The sequence below is a fragment of the Oncorhynchus kisutch genome, linkage group LG28 (assembly GCF_002021735.2).
Source record: "Oncorhynchus kisutch isolate 150728-3 linkage group LG28, Okis_V2, whole genome shotgun sequence".
NCBI classification, from domain to species: domain Eukaryota; kingdom Metazoa; phylum Chordata; class Actinopteri; order Salmoniformes; family Salmonidae; genus Oncorhynchus; species Oncorhynchus kisutch.
Window position 1 is genome coordinate 52,094,141 of NC_034201.2, and position 27,219 is coordinate 52,121,359.

Consider the following 27,219-nt stretch of genomic DNA (forward strand, 5'->3'; position numbering starts at 1 on the left):
GTGTAACTACCGCGCTACAGTGCCATTCCTGTTCATGCATAAACATTTTAAAGGGTAATTCTACCCCAATGCAGGCGCTGAACACAATTGCTTGTTTAACTCCCTCTGACTTGGAATCCCTGCTTTATTAAGGCACTTGTTTCCCATTGTCCCCTTTGATTACAATAATGACAATGTATATCGGTCATAAGACATTGTTCTAACATTCTCCACAGATATATATCTCTATATACTTATAAATATATTATCAGTTGTGTAATTAAGTGGACCACAATAACAAAAGACAATCAATGCTGTCTTGGAGCTCAATAACCAGAGACAAAAGTTGCCTTAGGGTGTTTTCACATATTAAGAACCGATCTCAGTCCTCTTTAAAGTGAACTAAAAACCAAACAAGAAAAATGAATCTGTTCTTGTTGTATTTACACTGCCCTTGCCTTTGAATGAGGACTTACCTCTTTTGCCAGTTCACTTCACCTATTTTGTGGTCCGAGTTCTATTTTGCATTCACATTGCTATGTTTGGAAAAAGATCTTGATTCCTTTCTAACATTCACTCAATGAACTCTGGGTTTTTACAAAGTGCAGGACAAGCCATTCCATCAGAATGTGTTATCGGACAGCTAGTTATACCTACTTACATTGTGAAAGCTAATAGATTGCATTTTGTTTTAAGATGAGACATTGTTATCAGAAGATACTAATAACATGTAAATATTATTATTATTAACAGGATAATAACTACAGATTAAATAATGGAGTAATTGAAGATTGTAGAGCCAATGGTGTGTGTTCACATTGCCCTAAAAAGGGAACCGGTCCAACTGTGAAAATACCCCTAGACCACAATAAACCAAAATACAGCCATTCACGTTCGTCAACGTTCATTCATATTCAAACCAAAATCCAGATTGGGCCTATTCCAGTAACCGGTTATAATATCATTATTCTTAACTCAACTCTGCAAGCGGTACTGGCGCCGGAAGACCTACCCTCCCAGGCTTCCCTTGAGCCTTTGTTGGGATCAGATCTTTTTTTTTTACTAAAGTTGTCTGATTTAGTTTATTTATCTTTTGGTAGTTTTGGTAGTGGTTTTGGTATATTATTCCATATTTAGGAATCCTGTTTTCATCCCGCACAGCAGGTGGCAGAATGAGCATGAAGTTGTGTGATCACCAATGTACCATAGCAGCAGAAGAGCTGTGTTGCGACTTTATTTTACGACAGTGGAGTCCACAACGTTGCCAGCTCAATTACGGTTTTCTTTTTAGAATCTTCTGCCCAATGCCACTGTAACATGCCCGGAAGGACAGCCGTAAAGCGTTGTGGTTAAGGAGGTCATTGGAAAGTGAGCTGTTTGCTAGCTACCTGGGCCGGTTCGGGGGGACAGAAAGACGCTTTATTGCTACATTGGTATCAGACATTCTGTTACCTGAGTAGCTCAAACTGAATCTAAAAGCTGTTTCAGCGACTAAACTTATAAAGACGAAATGCTCCGTCTGGTCCTGCGGCTGAGGCCGTCTGCAGGGTTGCCTCGGTCCCGCGGTGCCCAACCTGAGCTTGCCCAGAGCTCTCGTCCCGTTCGGGGACCCTGTCATCTGAGGCGCTACCACGGCTCTGTCCGGTCCAGGGCTGTTTGCAGTGGAGGTCGTTTCAACACGGTCTTCGCCAGCAGAGCCCTGCTACAGCCCGCCATGGGAGCCCAGACACAGCGCTTCTACAGCCTACCACCGCACCAGAAGGTATGTTGACTTAGCTAGCTAACTGCTGTACTTGTGTGGGCTCTTAAGACGTCCGTTTCAGACAGTATCGTTAGCTTAACTAGCTTAACTAGCTAACTATGGTATTTTCTTTATTTTAGCCAACAACAGATATCAGGGGAGTAGCAGCCATTGACAGTGACACGGGACCATCTTAATCAGTTAGCCACCCAGAGTCGTAAACTAACCAACTAGCTAGCTGTGTCCCTGGTAGTAGCGGGAACTTACCATCTAGCGGTGTCCTAGGTAATTGCGGGAGCTAACCAACATACTAAAAAGCGGTGTCCATAGTAGCAACAGTAGTAGCCAGCAGATCCGACCTGCTTGCTTACAGCTGCACTAAGGTCAGGCAGCATTCCTGTGTATATTAGGACATTTCATCCTGACCAACCTGCCCTACAAATACACCTCTGCTGTCTTCAACCAGGATCTCAGCGATCACTGCCTCATTGCCTGCGTCCATAATGGGTCTGCGGTCAAACGACCACCCCTCATCACTGTCAAACGCTCCCTAAAACACTTCTGCGAGCAGGCCTTTCTAATCGACCTGGCCGGGGTATCCTGAAGGATATTGACCTCATTCCGTGAGTAGAAGATGCCTGGTAGAAGATGCCTGGTTGCTCTTTAAAAGTGATTTCGTCACCATCTTAAATAAGCATGCCCCATTCAAAAATTGTAGAGCTAAGAACAGATATAGCCCTTGGTTCACTCCAGACCTGACTGCCCTTGACCAGCACAAAAACATCCTGTGGCGTACTGCATTAGCATCGAACAGCCCCCCGAGATATGCAACTTTTCAGGGAGGTTAGGAACCGATATACACAGTCAGTCAGGAAAGCAAAGGCTATTTCTTTCAAACAAAGTTACACCATGTAGCACAAACTCCCAAAATGTCTGGGCCACTGTAAAGTCCATGGAGAATAAGAGCACCTCCCATCTGCCCATTGCGCTGAGGCTAGAAAACACTGTCACCACTGATAAATCCATGATAATTGAGAATTTCAATAAGCATTTTTCTATGGCTGGTCATGCTTTCCACCTGGCTACCCCCACAACAACAAAAGATGTGTGTAGATGTGCAGCTGCATCTCATGCTGTACCTAGTTCCCACCTCATACAAAACCGCCCACACTGGGCAGGATGTTGCAGTGAGAGGGATGGATGGCACTCATCCCTTTTAACTGGGAGAGAAGAAAATCATCATTTTGGACTCTATCTACTGATTAGTGTGTGTGTGAGATAACGTGTATGTGTGTTAGGATTTCCGTTACGAAAATATGGCGCCATTTGACCAGCAGCATTTTAATTTACCAGACATTGAAATGTACCTGATTAGGGTGTCCACCCACAGGGCTGAGAATGACAGAAATCATGTTTAGATTATGGTATTTAATGATGTGTGTCCTTACCACACACTTTGAAGATGTTAGAATAATTGTCCACATTTACTTTCCCTCAGCCAACAAGACCGGTAATGAACCACAAAATCACTATGCATCTGCGGCGCATCAGTTTCAAGTTGGGGAAGAACATTTTCACCATTAAATAGGCACCTTTATAATAAAGCTTTCCATTAATCATTACATTTGCAGACTTATGTAATATGCTACTGTTGATTAGATTAAGGCTGTGCCTGAAAAATTAAATAAATGAAAGATTGGTCAACCATAAATTAGAGTAGGGCTCTCCCTGAAAAAAATAAATGCATCTTAGTCGACTGTAAGTCATCTGTCCTTTCAACCAATCGATTGATATTTTTCCATATATGGACACACCCTATGTGTTTTAATCAAATCAACTATATGCAGTGAGCTTGTCAGATGTTTTAATTAAGCTTAAGGTTTGATATAATAAGAAAAATGCTCCCACTCCTGCTGGGATTGGCAGTTTCTGCCATTCCTCTCCTGAAGTTGCCAGTAATAGGCTACATGAGTAGTCGGCAACATTTCACATGTGGAATGCCAATTTTTCTTGCCATTTCTAACGACTGTTACGGACTACAAATGGAAACCCAGACCAGTAATGCGAGCCTACCAGAGGAGCCTAATGCCTTTTTATGCTCGCTTCGAGGCAAGCAACACTGAAGCATGTATGAGAGCACCAGCTGTTCCGGATTACCTTGTGTTCACGCTCACATCGTCTACGGTGAGCGTGAAGACCTTTTTCAACAGATCAACATTCACAAATCGGCGGGGCCAGACAGATTACCAGGACATGTAAAACCTACATCTTTCAAACAGACCACCATAGTCCCTGTGCCCAATAAAGCGAATGTAACCTGCCTAAATGATTACGGCCCCAAACAACATATTCTCAGTATAAACTATTCCTGCAACAACTCTTTGCCTATGACAAAACATCACTCTACTGTAGTCAACCTGTTACCTACCCAGACTGCTCTCCTCCAGGTATAACTCTACTGTAGTCAACCTGTTACCTACCCAGACTGCTCTCCTCCAGGTATAACTCTACTGTAGTCAACCTGTTACCTACCCAGCCTGCTCTCCTCCAGGTATAACTCTACTGTAGTCAACCTGTTACCTACCCAGACTGCTCTCCTCCGGGTATAACTACTGTAGTCAACCTGTTACCTACCCAGACTGCTCTCCTCCAGGTATAACTCTACTGTAGTCAACCTGTTACCTACCCAGACTGCTCTCCTCCAGGTATAACTCTACTGTAACCCTGTTACCTACCCAGCCTGCTCTCCTCCAGTTATAACTCTACTGTAGTCAACCTGTTACCTACCCAGACTGCTCTCCTCCAGTTATAACTCTACTGTAGTCAACCTGTTACCTACCCAGACTGCTCTCCTCCAGGTATAACTCTACTGTAGTCAACCTGTTACCTACCCAGACTGCTCTCCTCCAGGTATAACTCTACTGTAGTCAACCTGTTACCTACCCAGACTGCTCTCCTCCAGGTATAACTCTACTGTAACCCTGTTACCTACCCAGACTGCTCTCCTCCAGGTATAACTCTACTGTAGTCAACCTGTTACCTACCCAGACTGCTCTCCTCCAGGTATAACTCTACTGTAGTCAACCTGTTACCTACCCAGCCTGCTCTCCTCCAGGTATAACTCTACTGTAGTCAACCTGTTACCTACCCAGACTGCTCTCCTCCAGGTATAACTCTACTGTAGTCAACCTGTTACCTACCCAGACTGCTCTCCTCCAGGTATAACTCTACTGTAGTCAACCTGTTACCTGCCCAGACTGCTCTCCTCCAGGTATAACTCTACTGTAACCCTGTTACCTACCCAGCCTGCTCTCCTCCAGGTATAACTCTACTGTAGTCAACCTGTTACCTACCCAGACTGCTCTCCTCCAGGTATAACTCTACTGTAGTCAACCTGTTACCTACCCAGACTGCTCTCCTCCAGGTATAACTCTACTGTAGTCAACCTGTTACCTACCCAGACTGCTCTCCTCCAGGTATAACTCTACTGTAGTCAACCTGTTACCTACCCAGACTGCTCTCCTCCAGGTATAACTCTACTGTAGTCAACCTGTTACCTACCCAGACTGCTCTCCTCCAGGTATAACTCTACTGTAGTCAACCTGTTACCTACCCAGACTGCTCTCCTCCAGGTATAACTCTACTGTAACCCTGTTACCTACCCAGACTGCTCTCCTCCAGTTATAACTCTACTGTAGTCAACCTGTTACCTACCCAGACTGCTCTCCTCCAGTTATAACTCTACTGTAGTCAACCTGTTACCTACCCAGACTGCTCTCCTCCAGGTATAACTCTACTGTAGTCAACCTGTTACCTACCCAGACTGCTCTCCTCCAGGTATAACTCTACTGTAGTCAACCTGTTACCTACCCAGACTGCTCTCCTCCAGGTATAACTCTACTGTAACCCTGTTACCTACCCAGACTGCTCTCCTCCAGGTATAACTCTACTGTAGTCAACCTGTTACCTACCCAGACTGCTCTCCTCCAGGTATAACTCTACTGTAACCCTGTTACCTACCCAGACTGCTCTCCTCCAGGTATAACTCTACTGTAGTCAACCTGTTACCTACCCAGACTGCTCTCCTCCAGGTATAACTCTACTGTAGTCAACCTGTTACCTACCCAGCCTGCTCTCCTCCAGGTATAACTCTACTGTAGTCAACCTGTTACCTACCCAGCCTGCTCTCCTCCAGGTATAACTCTACTGTAGTCAACCTGTTACCTACCCAGACTGCTCTCCTCCGGGTATAACTACTGTAGTCAACCTGTTACCTACCCAGACTGCTCTCCTCCAGGTATAACTCTACTGTAGTCAACCTGTTACCTACCCAGACTGCTCTCCTCCAGGTATAACTCTACTGTAACCCTGTTACCTACCCAGCCTGCTCTCCTCCAGTTATAACTCTACTGTAGTCAACCTGTTACCTACCCAGACTGCTCTCCTCCAGTTATAACTCTACTGTAGTCAACCTGTTACCTACCCAGACTGCTCTCCTCCAGGTATAACTCTACTGTAGTCAACCTGTTACCTACCCAGACTGCTCTCCTCCAGGTATAACTCTACTGTAGTCAACCTGTTACCTACCCAGACTGCTCTCCTCCAGGTATAACTCTACTGTAACCCTGTTACCTACCCAGACTGCTCTCCTCCAGGTATAACTCTACTGTAGTCAACCTGTTACCTACCCAGACTGCTCTCCTCCAGGTATAACTCTACTGTAGTCAACCTGTTACCTACCCAGCCTGCTCTCCTCCAGGTATAACTCTACTGTAGTCAACCTGTTACCTACCCAGACTGCTCTCCTCCAGGTATAACTCTACTGTAGTCAACCTGTTACCTACCCAGACTGCTCTCCTCCAGGTATAACTCTACTGTAGTCAACCTGTTACCTGCCCAGACTGCTCTCCTCCAGGTATAACTCTACTGTAACCCTGTTACCTACCCAGCCTGCTCTCCTCCAGGTATAACTCTACTGTAGTCAACCTGTTACCTACCCAGACTGCTCTCCTCCAGGTATAACTCTACTGTAGTCAACCTGTTACCTACCCAGACTGCTCTCCTCCAGGTATAACTCTACTGTAGTCAACCTGTTACCTACCCAGACTGCTCTCCTCCAGGTATAACTCTACTGTAGTCAACCTGTTACCTACCCAGACTGCTCTCCTCCAGGTATAACTCTACTGTAGTCAACCTGTTACCTACCCAGACTGCTCTCCTCCAGGTATAACTCTACTGTAGTCAACCTGTTACCTACCCAGACTGCTCTCCTCCAGGTATAACTCTACTGTAGTCAACCTGTTACCTACCCAGACTGCTCTCCTCCAGTTATAACTCTACTGTAGTCAACCTGTTACCTACCCAGACTGCTCTCCTCCAGTTATAACTCTACTGTAGTCAACCTGTTACCTACCCAGACTGCTCTCCTCCAGGTATAACTCTACTGTAGTCAACCTGTTACCTACCCAGACTGCTCTCCTCCAGGTATAACTCTACTGTAGTCAACCTGTTACCTACCCAGACTGCTCTCCTCCAGGTATAACTCTACTGTAACCCTGTTACCTACCCAGACTGCTCTCCTCCAGGTATAACTCTACTGTAGTCAACCTGTTACCTACCCAGACTGCTCTCCTCCAGGTATAACTCTACTGTAACCCTGTTACCTACCCAGACTGCTCTCCTCCAGGTATAACTCTACTGTAGTCAACCTGTTACCTACCCAGACTGCTCTCCTCCAGGTATAACTCTACTGTAGTCAACCTGTTACCTACCCAGCCTGCTCTCCTCCAGGTATAACTCTACTGTAGTCAACCTGTTACCTACCCAGACTGCTCTCCTCCAGGTATAACTCTACTGTAGTCAACCTGTTACCTACCCAGACTGCTCTCCTCCAGGTATAACTCTACTGTAGTCAACCTGTTACCTGCCCAGACTGCTCTCCTCCAGGTATAACTCTACTGTAACCCTGTTACCTACCCAGCCTGCTCTCCTCCAGGTATAACTCTACTGTAGTCAACCTGTTACCTACCCAGACTGCTCTCCTCCAGGTATAACTCTACTGTAGTCAACCTGTTACCTACCCAGACTGCTCTCCTCCAGGTATAACTCTACTGTAGTCAACCTGTTACCTACCCAGACTGCTCTCCTCCAGGTATAACTCTACTGTAGTCAACCTGTTACCTACCCAGCCTGCTCTCCTCCAGGTATAACTCTACTGTAGTCAACCTGTTACCTACCCAGACTGCTCTCCTCCAGGTATAACTCTACTGTAGTCAACCTGTTACCTACCCAGACTGCTCTCCTCCAGGTATAACTCTACTGTAGTCAACCTGTTACCTGCCCAGACTGCTCTCCTCCAGGTATAACTCTACTGTAACCCTGTTACCTACCCAGCCTGCTCTCCTCCAGGTATAACTCTACTGTAGTCAACCTGTTACCTACCCAGACTGCTCTCCTCCAGGTATAACTCTACTGTAGTCAACCTGTTACCTACCCAGACTGCTCTCCTCCAGGTATAACTCTACTGTAGTCAACCTGTTACCTACCCAGACTGCTCTCCTCCAGGTATAACTCTACTGTAGTCAACCTGTTACCTACCCAGACTGCTCTCCTCCAGGTATAACTCTACTGTAGTCAACCTGTTACCTACCCAGACTGCTCTCCTCCAGGTATAACTCTACTGTAGTCAACCTGTTACCTACCCAGACTGCTCTCCTCCAGGTATAACTCTACTGTAACCCTGTTACCTACCCAGACTGCTCTCCTCCAGTTATAACTCTACTGTAGTCAACCTGTTACCTACCCAGACTGCTCTCCTCCAGTTATAACTCTACTGTAGTCAACCTGTTACCTACCCAGACTGCTCTCCTCCAGGTATAACTCTACTGTAGTCAACCTGTTACCTACCCAGACTGCTCTCCTCCAGGTATAACTCTACTGTAGTCAACCTGTTACCTACCCAGACTGCTCTCCTCCAGGTATAACTCTACTGTAACCCTGTTACCTACCCAGACTGCTCTCCTCCAGGTATAACTCTACTGTAGTCAACCTGTTACCTACCCAGACTGCTCTCCTCCAGGTATAACTCTACTGTAACCCTGTTACCTACCCAGACTGCTCTCCTCCAGGTATAACTCTACTGTAGTCAACCTGTTACCTACCCAGACTGCTCTCCTCCAGGTATAACTCTACTGTAGTCAACCTGTTACCTACCCAGCCTGCTCTCCTCCAGGTATAACTCTACTGTAGTCAACCTGTTACCTACCCAGACTGCTCTCCTCCAGGTATAACTCTACTGTAGTCAACCTGTTACCTACCCAGACTGCTCTCCTCCAGGTATAACTCTACTGTAGTCAACCTGTTACCTGCCCAGACTGCTCTCCTCCAGGTATAACTCTACTGTAACCCTGTTACCTACCCAGCCTGCTCTCCTCCAGGTATAACTCTACTGTAGTCAACCTGTTACCTACCCAGACTGCTCTCCTCCAGGTATAACTCTACTGTAGTCAACCTGTTACCTACCCAGACTGCTCTCCTCCAGGTATAACTCTACTGTAGTCAACCTGTTACCTACCCAGACTGCTCTCCTCCAGGTATAACTCTACTGTAGTCAACCTGTTACCTACCCAGACTGCTCTCCTCCAGGTATAACTCTACTGTAGTCAACCTGTTACCTACCCAGACTGCTCTCCTCCAGGTATAACTCTACTGTAGTCAACCTGTTACCTACCCAGACTGCTCTCCTCCAGGTATAACTCTACTGTAGTCAACCTGTTACCTGCCCGTTCTGCTGTCTCCCAGTTTGATTGTTATGATAATAATATATTTCACATTGCATGTACATTTAAATGGGCAGCTTTATACAGGGTAGAAACATTTATCAAGTTACATTGTTTTAGTAACTGGCGTGCGCAACAAACACTCGGCTTTTGTGCCGTATGTCAGTATTGTTGGCAAATGGAATCCGCTACTCAATCCAAAATCATTTTTGGTTTCAGGATTCTTGACTTTACCTTGAAGAGATACAATCGTCTTTGTTCAACCAATTTGTTTCAGTGTCATTGTCTACAAGTCATGGACATGCGCTCCATGACAGACCCGTAGCACTCACGTCGGTAGCCATGAAGTGCTTTGAAAGGCTGGTCATGGCTCACATCAACACCATCATGCCGTAAACCCTAGATCCACTCCCGTTCTCATACCGCCCCAACAGATCCAAAGATGACGCAGTCTCAATCGCACTCCACACTGCCGTTTACCACCTGTACTAAAAGAACACCTATGTGAGAATGCTGTTCATTGACGACAGCTCAGTGTTCAACACCATAGTCCCCTCAAAGCTCACCACTAAGCTAAGGACCCTGGGGCTGAACACCTCCCTCTGCAACTGGATCCTGGACTTCCTGACGTGCCTCCCGCAGGTGATAAGGGTAGTCATCAACACAACTGCCACGCTGATCCTCAACACTGGGGCTCCCCATGGGTGTGTGCTCAGTCCCCTCCTATACTCCCTGTTCACCCACGACTGCGTGGCCAAGCACGACTCCAACACTACAGCAGTGGTAGGCCTGATCACCGACAACGATGAGACTGACCTCCTCCCTATAGGCTGAGACCTGGCAGTGTGGTGCCAGGACAACAACCTCTCCCTCAGTGAACAACCTCTCCCTCTCCCTTTCACTCCCTCAGTGAAAGGCCAAAACCTAGGAAGAAACCTAGAGAGGAACGGACAAAAATGGACAAAAAAAACTTTTTTTTCCAACCCCTCCACAAATGTCCCGTTAATAAACTATTTTTGGCCAGTCGGTTAGGACATCTACTTTGTGCATGACACAAGTAATTTTTCCAACAATTGTTTAGACAGATTATTTCACTTATTCACTGTATCACAATTCTCATGGGTCGGAAGATTACATACACCCTAAGTTGACTGTGCCTTTAAACAGCTTGGAAAATTCCAGAAAATGATGTCATGGCTTTTGAAGCTTCTGATCGGCTAATTGACATAATTTGAGTCAATTGGAGGTGTACCTGTGGATGTATTTCAAGGCCTACCTTCAAACTCAGTGCCTCTTTGCTTGACATCATAGGAAAATCAAAATAAATCAGCCAAGACCTCAGAATGAGAATTGTAGACCTCTCCAAGTCTGGTTCATCCTTGGGAGCAATTTCCAAATGCCTGAAGGTACCACATTCATCTGTACAAACAATAGTATGCAAGTATAAACACCATGGGACCACGTAGCCGTCATACCGCTCAGGAAGGAGACTCATTCTGTCTCCTAGAGATGCAAATCAATCCAAGAACAACAGCAAAGAACCTTGTGAAGATGCTGGAGGAAACAGGTACAATGTATCTATATCTACAGTAAAACGAGTCCTATATCGACAACCTGAAAGCCCGCCCAGCAAGGAAGAAGCCACTGCTCCAAAACCGCTATAAAAAAGCCAGACTACGGTTTGCAACTGCACATTAAGACAAAGATTGTACTTTTTGGAGAAATGTCCTCTGGTCTGATGAAACAAAAATAGAACTGTTTGGCCATAATGACCATTGTTATGTTTGGAGGAACAAAGGGGTAGGCTTGCAAGCCGAAGTACACCATCCCAACTGTGAAGCACGGGGGTGGCAGCATCAAGTTGTGGGGGTGCTTTGCTGCAGGATGGACTGGTGCACTTCACAAAATGGATGACATCATGAGGGAGGAAAATTATGTGGAACCATTGAATGACCCCAAGCATACTCCCAAAGTTGTGGCAAAATGGCTTAAGTACAACAAAGTCAAGGTGTTGGAGTGGCCATCACAAAGGCCTGACCTCAACCCTATAGAGCAGAAGTGAAAAAGCATGTGCGAGCAAGGAGGCATACACCAGCTCTGTCAGGAGGACTTTTACTAGGATTAAATGTCAGGGAATTGTGAAAAACTGAGTTTAAATGTATTTGGATAAAGTGTATGTGAACTTCCGACTTCAACTGTATATATGTGTATAAATAAGTGATGTAGACAATTACGTTGATGGAAGCTACAATCTATCTGCAATTTTAAAGCTGATCTACCCCTAAAATAAAAAATAATACTAATTACATAACACATATGGAGTCATGTAGTAGCCACCCTTTGCCTTTGATAGCTTTGCACACATTGATCGTGTGTGTGTGTGTGTGGCAGGTGGAGCTTCCTGCTCTGTCCCCCACCATGCAGACTGGAACCATCGCTCGCTGGGAGAAAAAGGAGGGAGACAAGATCAACGAGGGAGACCTGATAGCAGAGGTGACTAGTACACACACAGAGAGACCTGATCAGTTCAGATACTAACCCTGACCTAATTACTGAGGTGAGAATCAGCGACGTAGTGGCAACAAAATAAGTAAGTAAACGCTGATTGCCGTTCCAGTTATTAAAGTTACTCACACTACACTTTCAATGCATTTTCCCGCTAAAATAAAGGTGTTTAAACACTTCTAACTACCTAACCCTTCCATTTCCTGTTTAGACACTAAGGCTGCTTTATAATAGTTGATTGAATCAGAAGTTCCTTATTCACTTGGTGACCTGGAAGTTTTTGACTTAAAGCAAGAAAAAGATTGTTTGAATTTGTCGAATGAATGGAGGAAGGACGCTGCGTCAATCCTTATCTACCCCCTCCTTCAAAAGATGCACAGGAGTGTCCTTGGCTGCTGGTTATTGCGGGAGTGTCCTTGGCTGCCGGTTATTGCGGGAGTGTCCTTGGCTGCCGGTTATTGCGGGAGTGTCCTTGGCTGCCGGTTATTGCGGGAGTGTCCTTGGCTGCCGGTTATTGCGGGAGTGTCCTTGGCTGCCGGTTATTGCGGGAGTGTCCTTGGCTGCCGGTTATTGCGGGAGTGGCCTTGGCTGCCGGTTATTGCGGGAGTGGCCTTGGCTGCCGGTTATTGCGGGAGTGGCCTTGGCTGCCGGTTATTGCGGGAGTGGCCTTGGCTGCCGGTTATTGCGGGAGTGGCCTTGGCTGCCGGTTATTGCGGGAGTGGCCTTGGCTGCCGGTTATTGCGGGAGTGGCCTTGGCTGCCGGTTATTGCGGGAGTGGCCTTGGCTGCCGGTTATTGCGGGAGTGGCCTTGGCTGCCGGTTATTGCGGGAGTGGCCTTGGCTGCCGGTTATTGCGGGAGTGGCCTTGGCTGCCGGTTATTGCGGGAGTGGCCTTGGCTGCCGGTTATTGCGGGAGTGGCCTTGGCTGCCGGTTATTGCGGGAGTGGCCTTGGCTGCCGGTTATTGCGGGAGTGGCCTTGGCTGCCGGTTATTGCGGGAGTGGCCTTGGCTGCCGGTTATTGCGGGAGTGGCCTTGTGAAAAGAAACTCTCAAACCAGGTTTGATGTTTAAAATAATTTGGGGAATTTCTCTGAGAGGTTTGAATGTCACAATCATAATAATATTAAATAAATTGCAATGTTACTTTATTCATGCTTTATATTTCATTGTTTTATATTTTCTATTTCCTCTTCTTTCTTCTCCTCTCTTCATCTTCTCTCTTCCCTTTGAACTCTGTGTTTTTAACTTGTGTTCCTCAGTTTCATACGTGATGAACACAGAGCTGGCTAACTGTGGTGTGTGTTAGGTGGAGACTGACAAGGCCACGGTGGGGTTTGAGCTGTTGGAAGACTGTTACCTGGCCAAGATCCTGGTACCTGAAGGAACTAGAGACGTCACCGTGGGAGCAGTCATCTGCATCACCGTCGACAGGTACATCTGTGATTGTTTGATTTGTATTTTACCCCTTTTTCTCCCCAATTTTGTGATATTGAATTGGTAGTTAGTCTTGTCCCATCGCTGCAACTCCCGTACGGACTCAGGAGAGGCGGAGGTCGAGATCCATGGGTCTCCCGTTCACTGCCGGCTGGGATCGAACCCGGGTCTGTAGTGACTCCTGAAGCACTGCGATGCAGTGTGTATTCTAACCTGTGCGTGTGTATTCTGACCTGTGCGTGTGTATTCTGACCTGTGCGTGTGTATTCTGACCTGTGCGTGTGTATTCTGACCTGTGCGTGTGTCTTCTGACCTGTGCGTGTGTCATCAGTGCTGATCTGATCCCGGCCTTTAAGGACCTGACATTGGAGAAGCTTGCTGCTAGCTCCGCCTCTTCTGCGGCTGTCCCTCCCCCTGTAGCAGCCCTGCCCCCTGCTCCCTCCCCCGGAAGCTCCCTACCCACTCACATGAAGGTAGGACACACACACCATACATGTTGCTGGACTAAACACTTTCACTGGAGATTTGCTGTGAAGATGCATTATATTTTCAGAACCAGAAACCCTCCCAACCTGTCTGTCTACTCATCTGTGTGTTAGGTGTGTCTGCCAGCCCTGTCTCCTACTATGACCATGGGGACAGTGCAGCGCTGGGAGAAGAAGGTTGGAGAGAAACTCAGTGAAGGAGATCTACTGGCGGAGATAGAGACCGACAAGGCTACCATCGGTCAGTACACACACCCACGGGGTATACACACCACCCACGGGGTATACACACCACACCATAGACACACAAGGCTACCATGGGTCAGTACACCCATGGGGTACACACACCATACACACACCACCCACGGGGTATACACACACACCACCCACGGGGTATACACACACCACACACCACCCACGGGGTATACACACCACACCATAGTGATGCCTGGATTGACTCAGAACTCGCAGTCCCATTTGGTTATATCCGTGGGGTGGGGGGTTTTAGGGTCCTGAAATAATGTGTGGATTTTTGGTTGGTTGAATAAAGAGTGAACATAAAAACTGCCAGAACCGCAGTCTGTTTGGGAAGATTAGGTGAAGTACACAAATTCCACAGTCACAAGACAGGGAATTCAAAATGGCACGTGAAGTGAACTGTATGCTACTGTAATTGGGGCGGCAACGTAGCCTAGTGGTTAGAGCGTTGAACTAGTAACTGAAAGGTTGCAAGATCGAATCCCCGAGCTGACAAGGTACAAATCTGTCATTCTGCCCCTGAACAGGCAGTTAACCCACTGTTCCTAGGCTGTCATTGAAAATATAGGATTTGTTCTTTAACTGACTTGCCTAGTTAAATACAATTTTAAAAAGAAACATGTAGTTTTCTAATTTTAACAGCTTTTAATTTCTAGAAACATGTCAAACTGATTTCATTTGAAAATGTTCTGTTTTTTTGTTCATGCATTTTCTCTCCGGTCCCTAAGCAGAGATGAGAGAACTTTATGTCAACTAGATGTCAACTACATTGAAGCAATCATCGATTTTATGACATTGGTGTACAAGGATTTATTTAGTCTTGTAGGGCAGTAATGACCGAGAAGCTGCATGTATCTAATTATAAACAAGTTGACAAAGTAATAGCCTAGCCTACCAAAACATTGGAAATTGTTTGATTGTCACTATCACAGTCAGGCGGTTGTCAATGGGCTATTAGCTATTGTGGGCAGGTGTGGATAAGCAAAACAGCTGACCCACGCAGCACTACCACACTGTACACATTGATGTTAGTCGTGTGTGTGTACAGGGTTTGAGGTGCAGGAGGAGGGTTACCTGGCGAAGATCATGGTGTCTGAGGGAACGCGTGACGTTCCTCTGGGCGCTCCTCTCTGCATCATCGTGGAGAAGGAGAGTGACATCGCTGCCTTCAGTGACTACGTAGAGACAGCAGGGGCTGACGTCTCCACCCCACCCCCCGCCCCGGTAACACACACAACATTCTGATGGCTTGTACTATAACTTGTTAGCTAGCATTGTTAGAGATCTTGTATTATAACTTGCTAGCTAATTAGACATTTTCTAGATGGTTATCTGACAGACTGGAGAATACCTGTAAGTCAACTCATAGATACAACAACATTGTGTGTGCTAGGTTGCAGCCCCAACTCCTGCAGCGCCCCTCCCTAGCCCAGCCCCCGTTGCCCCAGCAACCCCCAGGAAAGGGCGTGTTTTCGTCAGCCCGCTCGCCAAAACGCTCGCTGCTGAGAAGGGCATTGACCTGGCCCAGGTCAGCGGTGAGTTTACACACGCGCACACACACACACACACACACGCATCTTCTCTCTGACGCTTGTCTGTGTATGTGTTTGTTTTTCAGGCTCTGGTCCTGATGGTAGAGTCACCAGGAAAGACATTGAGACCTTTGTCCCTCCCAAGGCTGTCCCTGCTGTAAGTCACCACATACACACTTTACTGTGTTTTTCCTAGATGGGTTTTAATGCTTAGTATTGATGATGATGATTATTTTTAATGGTTAGTATTGAGTATTACCAATACTTAGCTTAGTATTGAATCAAATTAAATTGTATTAGTCACATACGCCGAATACAACAGGTGTAGTAGACCTTACAGTGAAATGCTTACTTACGAGCCCCTAACCAATAATGCAGTTAAGGGAAAAAAAGAAAACATTTAAATAAATAGCAACAATAAAATGTCAGTAACGAGGCTATATACAGGGGGGTACCAGTACACAGCAGGCACTGTCATGCCCTCTTCACGACTGTCTTGGTGTGCTTGGACCATGTTAGTTTGTTGGTGATGTGTACACCAAGGAACTCAACCTGCTCCACAACAGCCCTGTCGATGAGAATGGGGGCGTGCCTGTCCTCCTTTTCCTGTAGTCTACAATCATCTCCTTTGTCTTGATCATGTTGATGGAGAGGTTGTTGTCCTGGCACCACACGGTCAGGTCTCTGACCTCCTCCCTATAGGCTGTCTCATCGTTGTCGGTTATCAGGCCTTCCACTGTTGTGTCGTCGGCAAACTTAGTGACTGTGTTGGAGTCGTGCTGGGGGCGGCCCGCCAGGAAGTCTAGGATCCAGTTGCAGAGGGAGATGTTTCGTCCCAGGGTCCTTAACTTATTGATGAGCTTTGAGGGCACTATGATAGGAGCGCTGAGCTGTAGTCAATGAATAGCATTCTCACGTAGGTGTTCCTTTTGTCCAGGTTGGAAAGGACCGTGTGGAGTACAATTGAGATTGCATCATCTGTGGATCTGTTGGGGCGGTATGCAAATTGGAGTGGGTCTAGGTTTCAGGGATAATGGTGTTTATGTGGGCTATGACCAGCCTTTCAAAGCACTTCATGACCTCAGACGTGAGTGGTACAGGTCTGTAGTCATTTAGGCAGGTTACCTTGGTGTTCTTGGGCACAGGGACTATGGTGGTCTGCTATGGTGGTATTCCAGACTGTCAGGGACCAGTTGAAAATGTCAGTGAAGACACTTACCAGTTTATTTGTATTTTAATTTATTTTACCTTTATTTAACTAGGCAAGTCAGTTAAGAACAAATTCTTATTTTCAATGACGGCCTAGTAACAGTGGGTTAACTGCCTGTTCAGGGGCAGAACGACAGATTTGGGGTTTGAACTTGCAACCTTCCGGTCACTAGTCCAACGCTCTAACCACTAGGCTACCCTACCGCCGTTGGTCAGCGCATGCTCGGAGTACACGTCCTTGTAATCCATCTGGCCCTACAGCCTTGTGAATGTTGACCTCTTTAAAGGTCTTACTCACATCGGCTATGGAGAGTGTGATCACACAGTTGTCCGGAACAGCTGGTGCTCTCATGCAAGCTTCAGTGTTGCTTGCCTCGAAACACGCATAGAAGTTATTTAGCTTGTCCAGTAGGCTCGTGTCACTGGGCAGCTCACGACTGTGCTTCCCTTTTGTAGTCCATAATGGTTTGCAAGCCCTCCCAAATCCGACGAGCGTTGGAGCCACTGTAGTAGGATTCGATCTTAGTCCTGTATTGAAGCTTTGGCTGTTTGATGGTTAGTCGGAGGGCGTAGCGGGATTTCTTATAAGCTTCTGGCTTAGAGTCGCGCTCCTTGAAAGCGGCAGCTCTACCCTTTAGCTCAGTGCGGATGTTGCCTGTAATCCATGGCTTCTGGTTGAGGTACTGTGTGGATGAAGCCAGTGACTGATGTGGTGTACTCCTCAATGCCATCGGAAGAATCTCAGAACATATTCCAGTCTGTGCTAGCAAAGCAGTCCTGAAGCATAGTATCTGTGTCATCTGACCACTTCCGTACTGAATGAGTCACTGGTACTTCTTGCTTTAGTTTTTGCTTGTTGTAAGCTGGAATCAGGAGGATCGAAGTATGGTCAGATTTGGAGGGCGACGGAGAGCTTTGTACGTGTCTCTGTGTGAGCAGTTAAGGTTGTTGTTTTTTCTCCTCTTGTTGCATATGTAACATGCTGGTAACGGATTTAAGTTTCCTTGCATTAAAGTTCCCGGTCACTAGGAACTCCACTTCTGGGTGAGCATTTTCTTGTTTGCTTATGGCCTTTTATAGAGTTGGTTGAGTGCAGTTTTAGTGCCAGCATCGGTCTGTGGTGGTAAATAGATGGCTACGAATAATATAGATTAAAACTATCTTGGTAAATATTCTGGTCTAAAGCTTATCATGAGATACTCTACCTCGGGTGAGCAAAACCTTGAGACTTCAATAATATTAGATTTCGTGCACCAGCTGTTGTCAAATCGACACAAACCACCCCTTGTCTTACCGGAGGCAGCTTTTCTATCGATGAAGTTAAAACCCTGCCAGCTGTATGTTATCCATGTCGTCATTTAGCCACGTTTCGGTGAAACATTAAAAAAATTATGTCCCGTTTTGCACACCAGTATTTCTACTTTCTACACATCCTCACCTGCACATGTCACTCCAGTGTAAGTTGCTAAATTGTTGGCCTATTTATTGCCATACCTCCTTACTTCATTTTCACACACTGTATACAGATTTTTTCTATTGTTATTGACTATGTTTGTTTATTCCATGTGTATCTCTGTTGTTTTTGTCCCACTGCTTTGCTTTATCTTGCCAGGTCGCAGTTGAATATGAGAACTTGTTCTCAACTGGTCTACCTGGTTAAATAAAGGTGATCTGGCCTACCTGGTTAAATAAAGGTGAAATAAAAAGGATTGTCTTGATCGGAGCTCATCTTGTTTATTCTCCAGTGATTGCACGTTGGTTAATAGGAATGATGGTAGAGACGGGTTATCCACTCGCCGTCGGATTCTTATTACCAATGCTTTGCTTAGTATTGGGTTATTACCAATGCTTTGCTTAGTGTTGGGTTATTACCAATGCTTTGCTTAGTGTTGGGTTATTACCAATGCTTTGCTTGGTATTGGGTTATTACCAATGCTTTGCTTGGTATTGGGTTATTACCAATGCTTTGCTTGGTATTGGGTTATTACCAATGCTTTGCTTGGTATTGGGTTATTACCAATGCTTTGCTTGGTATTGGGTTATTACCAATGCTTTGCTTGGTATTGGGTTATTACCAATGCTTTGCTTGGTATTGGGTTATTACCAATGCTTTGCTTGGTATTGGGTTATTACCAATGCTTTGCTTGGTATTGGGTCATTACCAATGCTTTGCTTGGTATTGGGTCATTACCAATGCTTTGCTTGGTATTGGGTCATTACCAATGCTTTGCTTGGTATTGGGTCATTACCAATGCTTTGCTTGGTATTGGGTCATTACCAATGCTTTGCTTGGTATTGGGTCATTACCAATGCTTTGATTGGTATTGGGTCATTACCAATGCTTTGCTTGGTATTGGGTCATTACCAATGCTTTGCTTGGTATTGGGTCATTACCAATGCTTTGCTTGGTATTGGGTCATTACCAATGCTTTGCTTGGTATTGGGTTATGAGACTTTCATTGATTAATTGTCTGTAGACAGATCTGATGCGACATTCACTCAAAATGGGATGTAATTTTGTGGGTGTTTCTGTGTGTTTGTGTAGGCTCCAGTGTCAGCTGCTCCTAGCCCTGCCTCTACTCCCTCCCCAGCCGTTGCCGTGTCAACAGGCACCTTCACCGACATCCCCATCAGCAACATCCGACGGGTGAGCTGAGCTAGCAAGCCAAGGAGGGATCCGTGAAATTGGCACCTGTTAGCGGCATTAACAGGTCCAAATCATGCTAAAAGCATACAAATAAAAGGCCACTGTTTAGTTCAACACAATATATTTTGGCTGAGCATTGTTAAGCTGGAGGCATCAGTCACACGATCATACCATGTTTTTTAAATATAAAATGTAAGTTACTTCAACATACATTTATTGAAAATAGAAACAATATGTTATTGATTTACTGTTTTCATATTTCAGCATTTAATATGTTCGCTGGGCTGTTTATTGATCCACATTTTGGGTGTGAATCAACGACGTGGAAGGTGTGTTACACAACGCACTAGCGGAGGAACTAACCTTTCACGGAGTGGCATTATTTTCCGGAGAACGCATAGAGCCCCGTGTTGGTTATCCCTTTTATACCATGGTTATAATTTCACACATTTACCACTAGAAATGGGTTTAACATCCGCTAGAAATGGGTTTAACATCCGCTAGAAATGGGTTTAACATCCGCTAGAAATGGGTTTAACATCCGCTAGAAATGGGTTTAACATCCGCTAGAAATGGGTTTAACATCCGCTAGAAATGGGTTTAACATCCGCCAGAAATGGGTTTAACATCCGCCAGAAATGGGTTCGTTTACCACTAGAAATGGGTTCAACATCCGCTAGAAATGGGTTCAACATCCGCTAGAAATGGGTTCGTTCAACATCCGCTAGAAATGGGTTCGTTCAACATCCGCTAGAAATGGGTTCGTTCAACATCCGCCAGAAATGGGTTCGTTCAACATCCGCCAGAAATGGGTTCGTTCAACATCCGCCAGAAATGGGTTTAAGTTGAATAGATAGCTACAGTAGGAGCCGTGGTAACCAAACAGACTCGCTAGTTTATCTAACCAAACCATCATTCCTAGCTTGCCATTGTTAAATTCCATTTTCATAATGTCAATAATGTTTTCAATTCGACTTTAGCTTTCAAAAGCATCTCAGACATAGAACATGTAAGAATGAACTACAGACATTGAATTCTACCATGCTGATATACTGTGTGTTGTAGGGAAATGCACGCTCTAGAATGCCCTTCAAGCCAATCAGAAACAAGTATTCAACGATGTCATGGTATAAATATGTATTAGTCAGTGTTATATCTGACTGGAGGTGGAAGGGGTGTGGCATGTGACTTTAATGTCAGGTGATATTGTTGTTACCTAGGTGATAGCCCAGAGGTTGATGCAGTCTAAACAGACCATTCCCCACTACTACCTGTCTGTTGACGTCAACATGGACCAAGTCCTGGAACTACGCATGGAGCTCAACGCTGTGAGTCTGTCTGTCTGTCGTCTGGCTGGCTGGCTGTCTCTCTGTCTGGCTGGCTGTCTGTCTGTCGTCTGGCTGGCTGTCTCTGTCTTTCGTCTGGCTGGCTGTCTCTCTGTGAGTCTTGTCTGTCTGTAACCTCTCTCGCCCTCTCTCTCACCCCCTCTCTCCCGCCCTTCCTCCTAGGAGGTAAAGGCCCAGAACATCAAGCTGAGTGTGAATGACTTCATCATTAAAGCCAGTGCTCTAGCCTGCCTTAAGGTCCCTGAAGCCAACTCCTCATGGCTCGACTCTGTTATCCGACAGTGAGTACACACACTGACACCATGCAAAAATACATTTTTTCAATAGGTCAGGTTTTACCTGTGTGTGTGTGTGTGTGTAGGAACCATGTGGTGGATGTGAGTGTGGCGGTGAGTACACCCAACGGTCTGATAACGCCCATCGTGTTCAATGCCCACACCAAGGGACTGGCTGCTATCAGCTCTGATGTCTCAGCCCTGGCTGCCAAGGCCCGCGACGGGAAACTACAGCCGCATGAGTTCCAGGTAACTACAGATTATACACACAAACAAAATATATATATATATACACACACACACACACACACACACTCTGAGACAAATGTGTTAAACACATCCGATACACTCACACAACATTAGTTGGTCCCACAGGTTCCAGGAGCTGAATCCTCAAAAACTGTGTGTTTCAGGGAGGCACGTTTACCATCTCTAACCTGGGAATGTTTGGCGTCAAGAACTTCTCAGCCATCATTAACCCTCCCCAGGCCTGTATACTGGCAGTAGGGGGCTCAGAGAAGAGACTGCTGCCCGCTGACAATGAGAAAGGGTAACTACACTACCACTATACAATTCTACTACTATAACAACACTAGACTATAGTACAACCCCAGGCCTACTCCATCGACACTATCCTACCTCTACATATACAGGGCATTCGGAAAGTATTCAGACCCCTTGACTTCTTCCACATTTTGTTACGTTACAACCTTATTCTAAAATGGATTAGTATTTATTTAAACTATCTACACACAATACCCCAAGTTTATCATTTTAAAAGGTTAATTGATTATTGCGTCTTCCGAAACATGACCCGCCAAACCGCACTTAACACCCACCCGCCAGCCGACATCACAATACCCCATAATGACGAAGCAAAAACCAGCCGACATCACAATACCCCATAATGACGAAGCAAAAACCAGCCGACATCACAATACCCCATAATGACGAAGCAAAAACCAGCCGACATCACAATACCCCATAATGACGAAGCAAAAACCAGCCGACATCACAATACCCCATAATGACGAAGCAAAAACCAGCCGACATCACAATACCCCATAATGACGAAGCAAAAACCAGCCGACATCACAATACCCCATAATGACGAAGCAAAAACCAGCCGACATCACAATACCCCATAATGACGAAGCAAAAACCAGCCGATTAATTAACACTGGACATTATGTACATCAGTATTCAGACCCTTTGCTATGAGACTCTAAATTGAGCTCAGGAGCATCCTGTTTCCATTGATCATCCTTGAGACAAATGTATTTGTCACATGCGCCTAATACAACAGGTGTAGACTTTACAGTGAAATACTTAAGTCCTTAACCAACATGATTTAACAAGGGGGGGCAATTACTTTGTCACGTAGGGCCATGAAGGTTCGGATAGCTTTTTTCCATTAATAAATAAAATGATCACTTAACCCAAGTAAACACAAAATGCAGTTATCTTTGTGTAATATTACAAATTGTTTGATCTGAAACATTTTAAGTGTGACAAATGTGCAAAAAATAAGAAATCACGAAGGGGCAAATAGTTTTTCACAGCACTGTACTTTACTCTGCTAGACTACACTACTATCATACTACAATGGTAAATATAAGGGCTCTCAAACTAACGAGTGGATATTTTCAGCACCATCAGAGATCAAATCAAATGTATTCATAAAGCCCTTCGTACATCAGCTGATATCTCAAAGTGCTGTGCAGAAACCCAGCCTAAAACCCCAAACAGCAAGCAATGCAGATGAAGAAGCACGGTGGCTAGGAAAAACTAGAAAGGCCAGAACCTAGGAAGAAACCTAGAGAGGAACCAGGCTGAGGGTTGGCCAGTCCTCATGCAGTGGGCCTGGTTAGATTGACCGGTTGAAGCGATGGTGATGTCATTGACATGATTTAATGTGACGTCATCATGATATTGACGGGTTGCAGACAGGGCTTTAAAAACTAATGGTGATCATACTGTGCTCTGTCGTGTGTGTGTGTAGGTTTGATGTGGCCAGCATGATGTCGGTGACGTTGAGTTGTGACCATCGCGTGGTGGACGGAGCGATCGGAGCTCAGTGGCTCGCAGAGTTCAGGAAGTTCCTGGAGAAGCCTGTCACCATGCTGCTCTGATTGGACAACTCTCTCACCAGGCCAAGCTGTGGTTGGCTGCAGCCGTCGGCAAGCTGATCTGATTGGTGGAAACCTTTTCATCATGCTTCTGTGATTAGCTGGCCCACCACAATGACACTTCCCCTTAAAGGGGTGAGGCAGGACTCACTCCCTTCCCAGAGTATAACACCCCTCCCCATCTCTCTCTTTATTTATTGCGACCAGGTAGTTACAGTTTAGACCAGAAGCCATAATGTCACTCATGTTTATAAAGGGAACTGTTACAGACCCACCCCTGTGTGTGTGTGTACAAAGAGTATTGGAGATTGTGTTTAAAAGCCAAAGTAAGATGTAGAATGCCCCCTAGACTCACTCACATGCCCACTGCAGAACCATATGTTGTGAACACATTGACAGTTCTGCTGGTTGTATGTTCTCCCTTGTAGTTTGTTCATTGATTGATTGGCCAGAGTTCACACACCTATATTAAGTCTTCAGAGGGGAAGATTGCCAACCGGCCATGCTGCTTATCTCCAGGTGTGGAGTTGATCTATTGGTACCTTCTATAATGCTGTAGGATTGGTGGAATCTTCATTTACAGAGTGGGAGAGGCTTTATTCATGACATCACTCCTGACTAAGCTCTCTGCCAATCCCCTTCTCCAGGACATGTTCTTGTTTTCTAACCCTTGATAAAGAACATTCTATTTACATGACATCATCTGTAAACAAGTGAAACTGGATATATGGTTTCCATGGAAATTACTGCTGAATAAATGGAAATGAGTCCAAATGAGCTACTATGGTGCTGTTGTGGAGAGTAATTCTGTATACAGATTAACTGGGTGTATCTCCCATAGACAACAATGCATTTTATTTATTTAACCAGGCAAGTCAGTTAAGAACAACTTATTTACAATGACGGCCTACGAAAATGTCTCCTGCGGGGATGGGGGCCTGGTTAAAAAATTATAATTAAATATAGGACAAAACACACATCACTACATAAAGAGACCTAAGGTAGCAACACAAAATCATGGTATAAACATTATTGGGCACAGACAACAATACATCACACAAAGCAGCCACAACTGTTAGTAAGAGTGTCCATGATTGTCTTTGAATGAAAAGATGAAGGGAAAACTGTCCAGTTTGAGTGTTTGTTGCAGCTCGTTCCAGTCGCTAGCTGCAGCGAACTGAAAAGAGGAGCAACCCAGGGATGTGTGTGCTTTGGGGACCTTTAACAGAATGTGACTGGCAGAACTGGTGTTGTATGTGAAGAATGAGGGCTGCAGGAGATATCAAATTTTACATACACATGGTTAGCAGATAATGCAAGTGTAGGGGAGTGGGGCCTAAAGGGGTTTTATAAATAAGCATCAACCAGTGGGTCTTGCGACGGGTATACAGGGATGACCTGTTTACAGAGGAGGTTAGAGTGCTGTGATGTGTCCTATAAGTAGCATTGGTGGCAAATCTGATGGCAGAATGGTAAAGAACATCTAGCCGCTCGAGAGCACCCTTACCTGCCAATCTATAAATTATGTCCCCGTAATCTAGCAGGATGGTCATCTGAATCAGAGTTAGTTTGGCAGCTGGGGTGAAAGAGGAGCGATTACGATAGAGGAAACCAAGTCTAGAATTAACTTTAGCCTGCAGCGTTGATATGTGCTGAGAGAAGGACAGTGTGCCGTCTAGCCATACTCCCAAGTACTTGTATTCGGTGACTAACTAACTCAAGTTCTAAACCCTCAGAGATAGTAATCACACCTGTGGGAAGAGGGGCATTCTTCCTACTAAACCACATGACCTTTGTTTTGGAGGTGTTCAGAACAAGGTTAAGGGTAGAGAAAGCTTGTTGGACACTAAGAAAGCTTTCATTAGGGGTGTAGTATATCCTATAGGACACCATATTTGGTCAGAGAGCGACGCATGGCACGCCAATGACACGGGCGGCCATCACTTGAATTACTATCTTTGTCAAATAAGCACCAAAGGTAAACAAAGCTAGCCAGATAGCCATTGAGCTGGGTTTTACAGGAGTATCCGGAAACCATGTATATATTGTAGAAATGTAGCTTCTAACCTTGTACGACATCATGCCTTTTCATTTTGGAGTTTTATGAAGATATGAAAACTGGTTGTTTTGCAAATATTGAACTTATAATATGGCTACTAATACTTGAAAGCTAAATCAAAGTCCAAGTATACAGATTTGATGATATTCTTGCTGGAATATGAATGTCTCCTTCATGATTTGCCCAAATCTACCTGGGGACTTTCATTCACTTTTCAAGTTATCCATCTGAAACTTTGCACATACACCGCTGCCATCTTGTGGACACTATCAGAATTACAACCAGAGTGATGGTCAGAACGACGACTGTTCTCTTGCATTTCAAAGATGGTGGTATAAAAAGACCGGTTGGTTTTTTTCTTTGTATTTTCTTCTACCAGATCTATTGTGTTATTCTCCTACATTCAATTCACGTTTCCTTTCAAATGGTACCAAGGAAATATCCTTGCTACAGGCCGTTAGATTTGGGTCATTTAGGGGAACATTTTAAAAAGGAGCCTTTCCCTAAGAAGTTTAAGCATGTCCCAGTTTAGTGTAAGGGGCCAGGAGAGAGGTTAGGGCAGGTAGGGTACAGGCTGGTGCTGATGGAGGATGATAGCACCCAGCAACAGTCAACAAAACATTTGAAAGTTTAATGATTAAAACCAGCAAATCAAATTGTCTGGGGACAGACTCAGTTGGGACAACCGAGCACTGAAGGTGATCCTTGGTAAGGATTGCCACTCCACCACCTTTGGAAAATCTGTCTTGCTGAAAAAGGTTTTAAACAGAAAGGTTATCAGTATTCAAAACACTCTTCCTTAACCAAGTCTCAGTAATGACCAACACATCTGGATTGGAGCTGTGAACCCACACTTTAAATTGATCCATTTTAGGTAATAATCTTCTAGTGTTAACGTGCAGAAAACCAGGCTTTTACGAGTGCAGAAATCAGTGAAGCAGATCTCAGATTTGGGGCTAGCAACAGTAGATTGGCCAGGGTGTACATGCACATTTCCAGATATCATCAACAGTAATACAATCAAGGCACGGCAGAGGACAGGGAGAACTCTGCAGTGCTGGTTTATGACATCTGAATACAGAGAGGGTTTACTCCGCCCAAAATCTGGCCATGTTAAGTATATCATTAGTTATTCTGTTTTTGTATGTGAGGCAATTGAGTACCACAGTATGAGTTATAATACCCATAAAACCAGGCGGTAAAACCCGGAAATGGTTCCAATCGTTTTTCCACCATTCATTTCTCCGTAGGGGATTTTAGTACTACTTCATATAAAGGCTGAGTTTTGTGAAGGCTTACCGTGGCTTGACGTTTTGGTAACCGCGCAAATCTCTCTCGGACAAGGTCACTTTTATCAATTTTCCACCTGTAATTACCCCCCAAAAATGACATGCTAATTAGCCTCTAATGTGGCCATCATACAGAACCACACATCCTGTCGCACGCTGTGATGTAATCACTCAAGGCCGGGAAAACCTTTCTCCATGCAAACGCTCATTGACAAGTAGCAAGTAACCTAGCGAGTAGATATTATAGACTTTTTACTTTGTTGTGTAAATAATTTATATAATGAATTAGTTATCTTAGCATTTTTTAATTGCTATAATTTTTTGAATGACCCTGGCCTTTGTAGCTAACGTTAACCTTAGCTCTATCCGTCGATCAGAAGCAAGGATGTTTCTGTGCTATGTACCGGATTGTATCCACTACTCCGATAAGCACACATGCATGTAATAGTTTTCCGACGTCTGTAAGAGAGAGGCGTCGCTGGAGCTGTGTGATGAGGTAAACCCTGTTTGCTAGCTGCTAACAAGCTATTGTGGTGAAGTCATAGTTTTTAACA

At 45.1% G+C, this 27,219-nt stretch overlaps 1 protein-coding gene across 1 annotated transcript; it reads left to right on the forward strand.

Moving 5' to 3' along the window:
• The first annotated feature begins 1,219 nt into the window (after positions 1 to 1,219).
• On the forward strand, positions 1,220 to 24,094 carry LOC109873348 (dihydrolipoyllysine-residue acetyltransferase component of pyruvate dehydrogenase complex, mitochondrial). Its single transcript, XM_031807616.1, has 14 exons — positions 1,220 to 1,741; positions 11,890 to 11,991; positions 13,309 to 13,433; positions 13,768 to 13,909; positions 14,036 to 14,162; positions 15,228 to 15,403; positions 15,573 to 15,714; positions 15,798 to 15,868; positions 19,466 to 19,567; positions 20,788 to 20,895; positions 21,076 to 21,194; positions 21,275 to 21,437; positions 21,602 to 21,738; positions 23,191 to 24,094. Exons 1-14 carry the CDS (start codon positions 1,490 to 1,492, stop codon positions 23,318 to 23,320), a joined length of 1,896 nt encoding a protein of 631 aa, XP_031663476.1. The 5' UTR covers positions 1,220 to 1,489; the 3' UTR covers positions 23,321 to 24,094.
• The last annotated feature ends 3,125 nt before the right edge of the window (positions 24,095 to 27,219 follow it).

Bases quoted from the DNA above. Each gene is read 5' to 3' on its own strand.
- LOC109873348 (XM_031807616.1), top strand. From the start codon at position 1,490: ATGCTCCGTCTGGTCCTGCGGCTGAGGCCGTCTGCAGGGTTGCCTCGG. The intron at 15,715-15,797 runs GTGAGTTTACAC...TTTGTTTTTCAG, and splicing joins TGACCTGGCCCAGGTCAGCG to GCTCTGGTCCTGATGGTAGA. The intron at 20,896-21,075 runs GTGAGTCTGTCT...CCTTCCTCCTAG, and splicing joins TACGCATGGAGCTCAACGCT to GAGGTAAAGGCCCAGAACAT.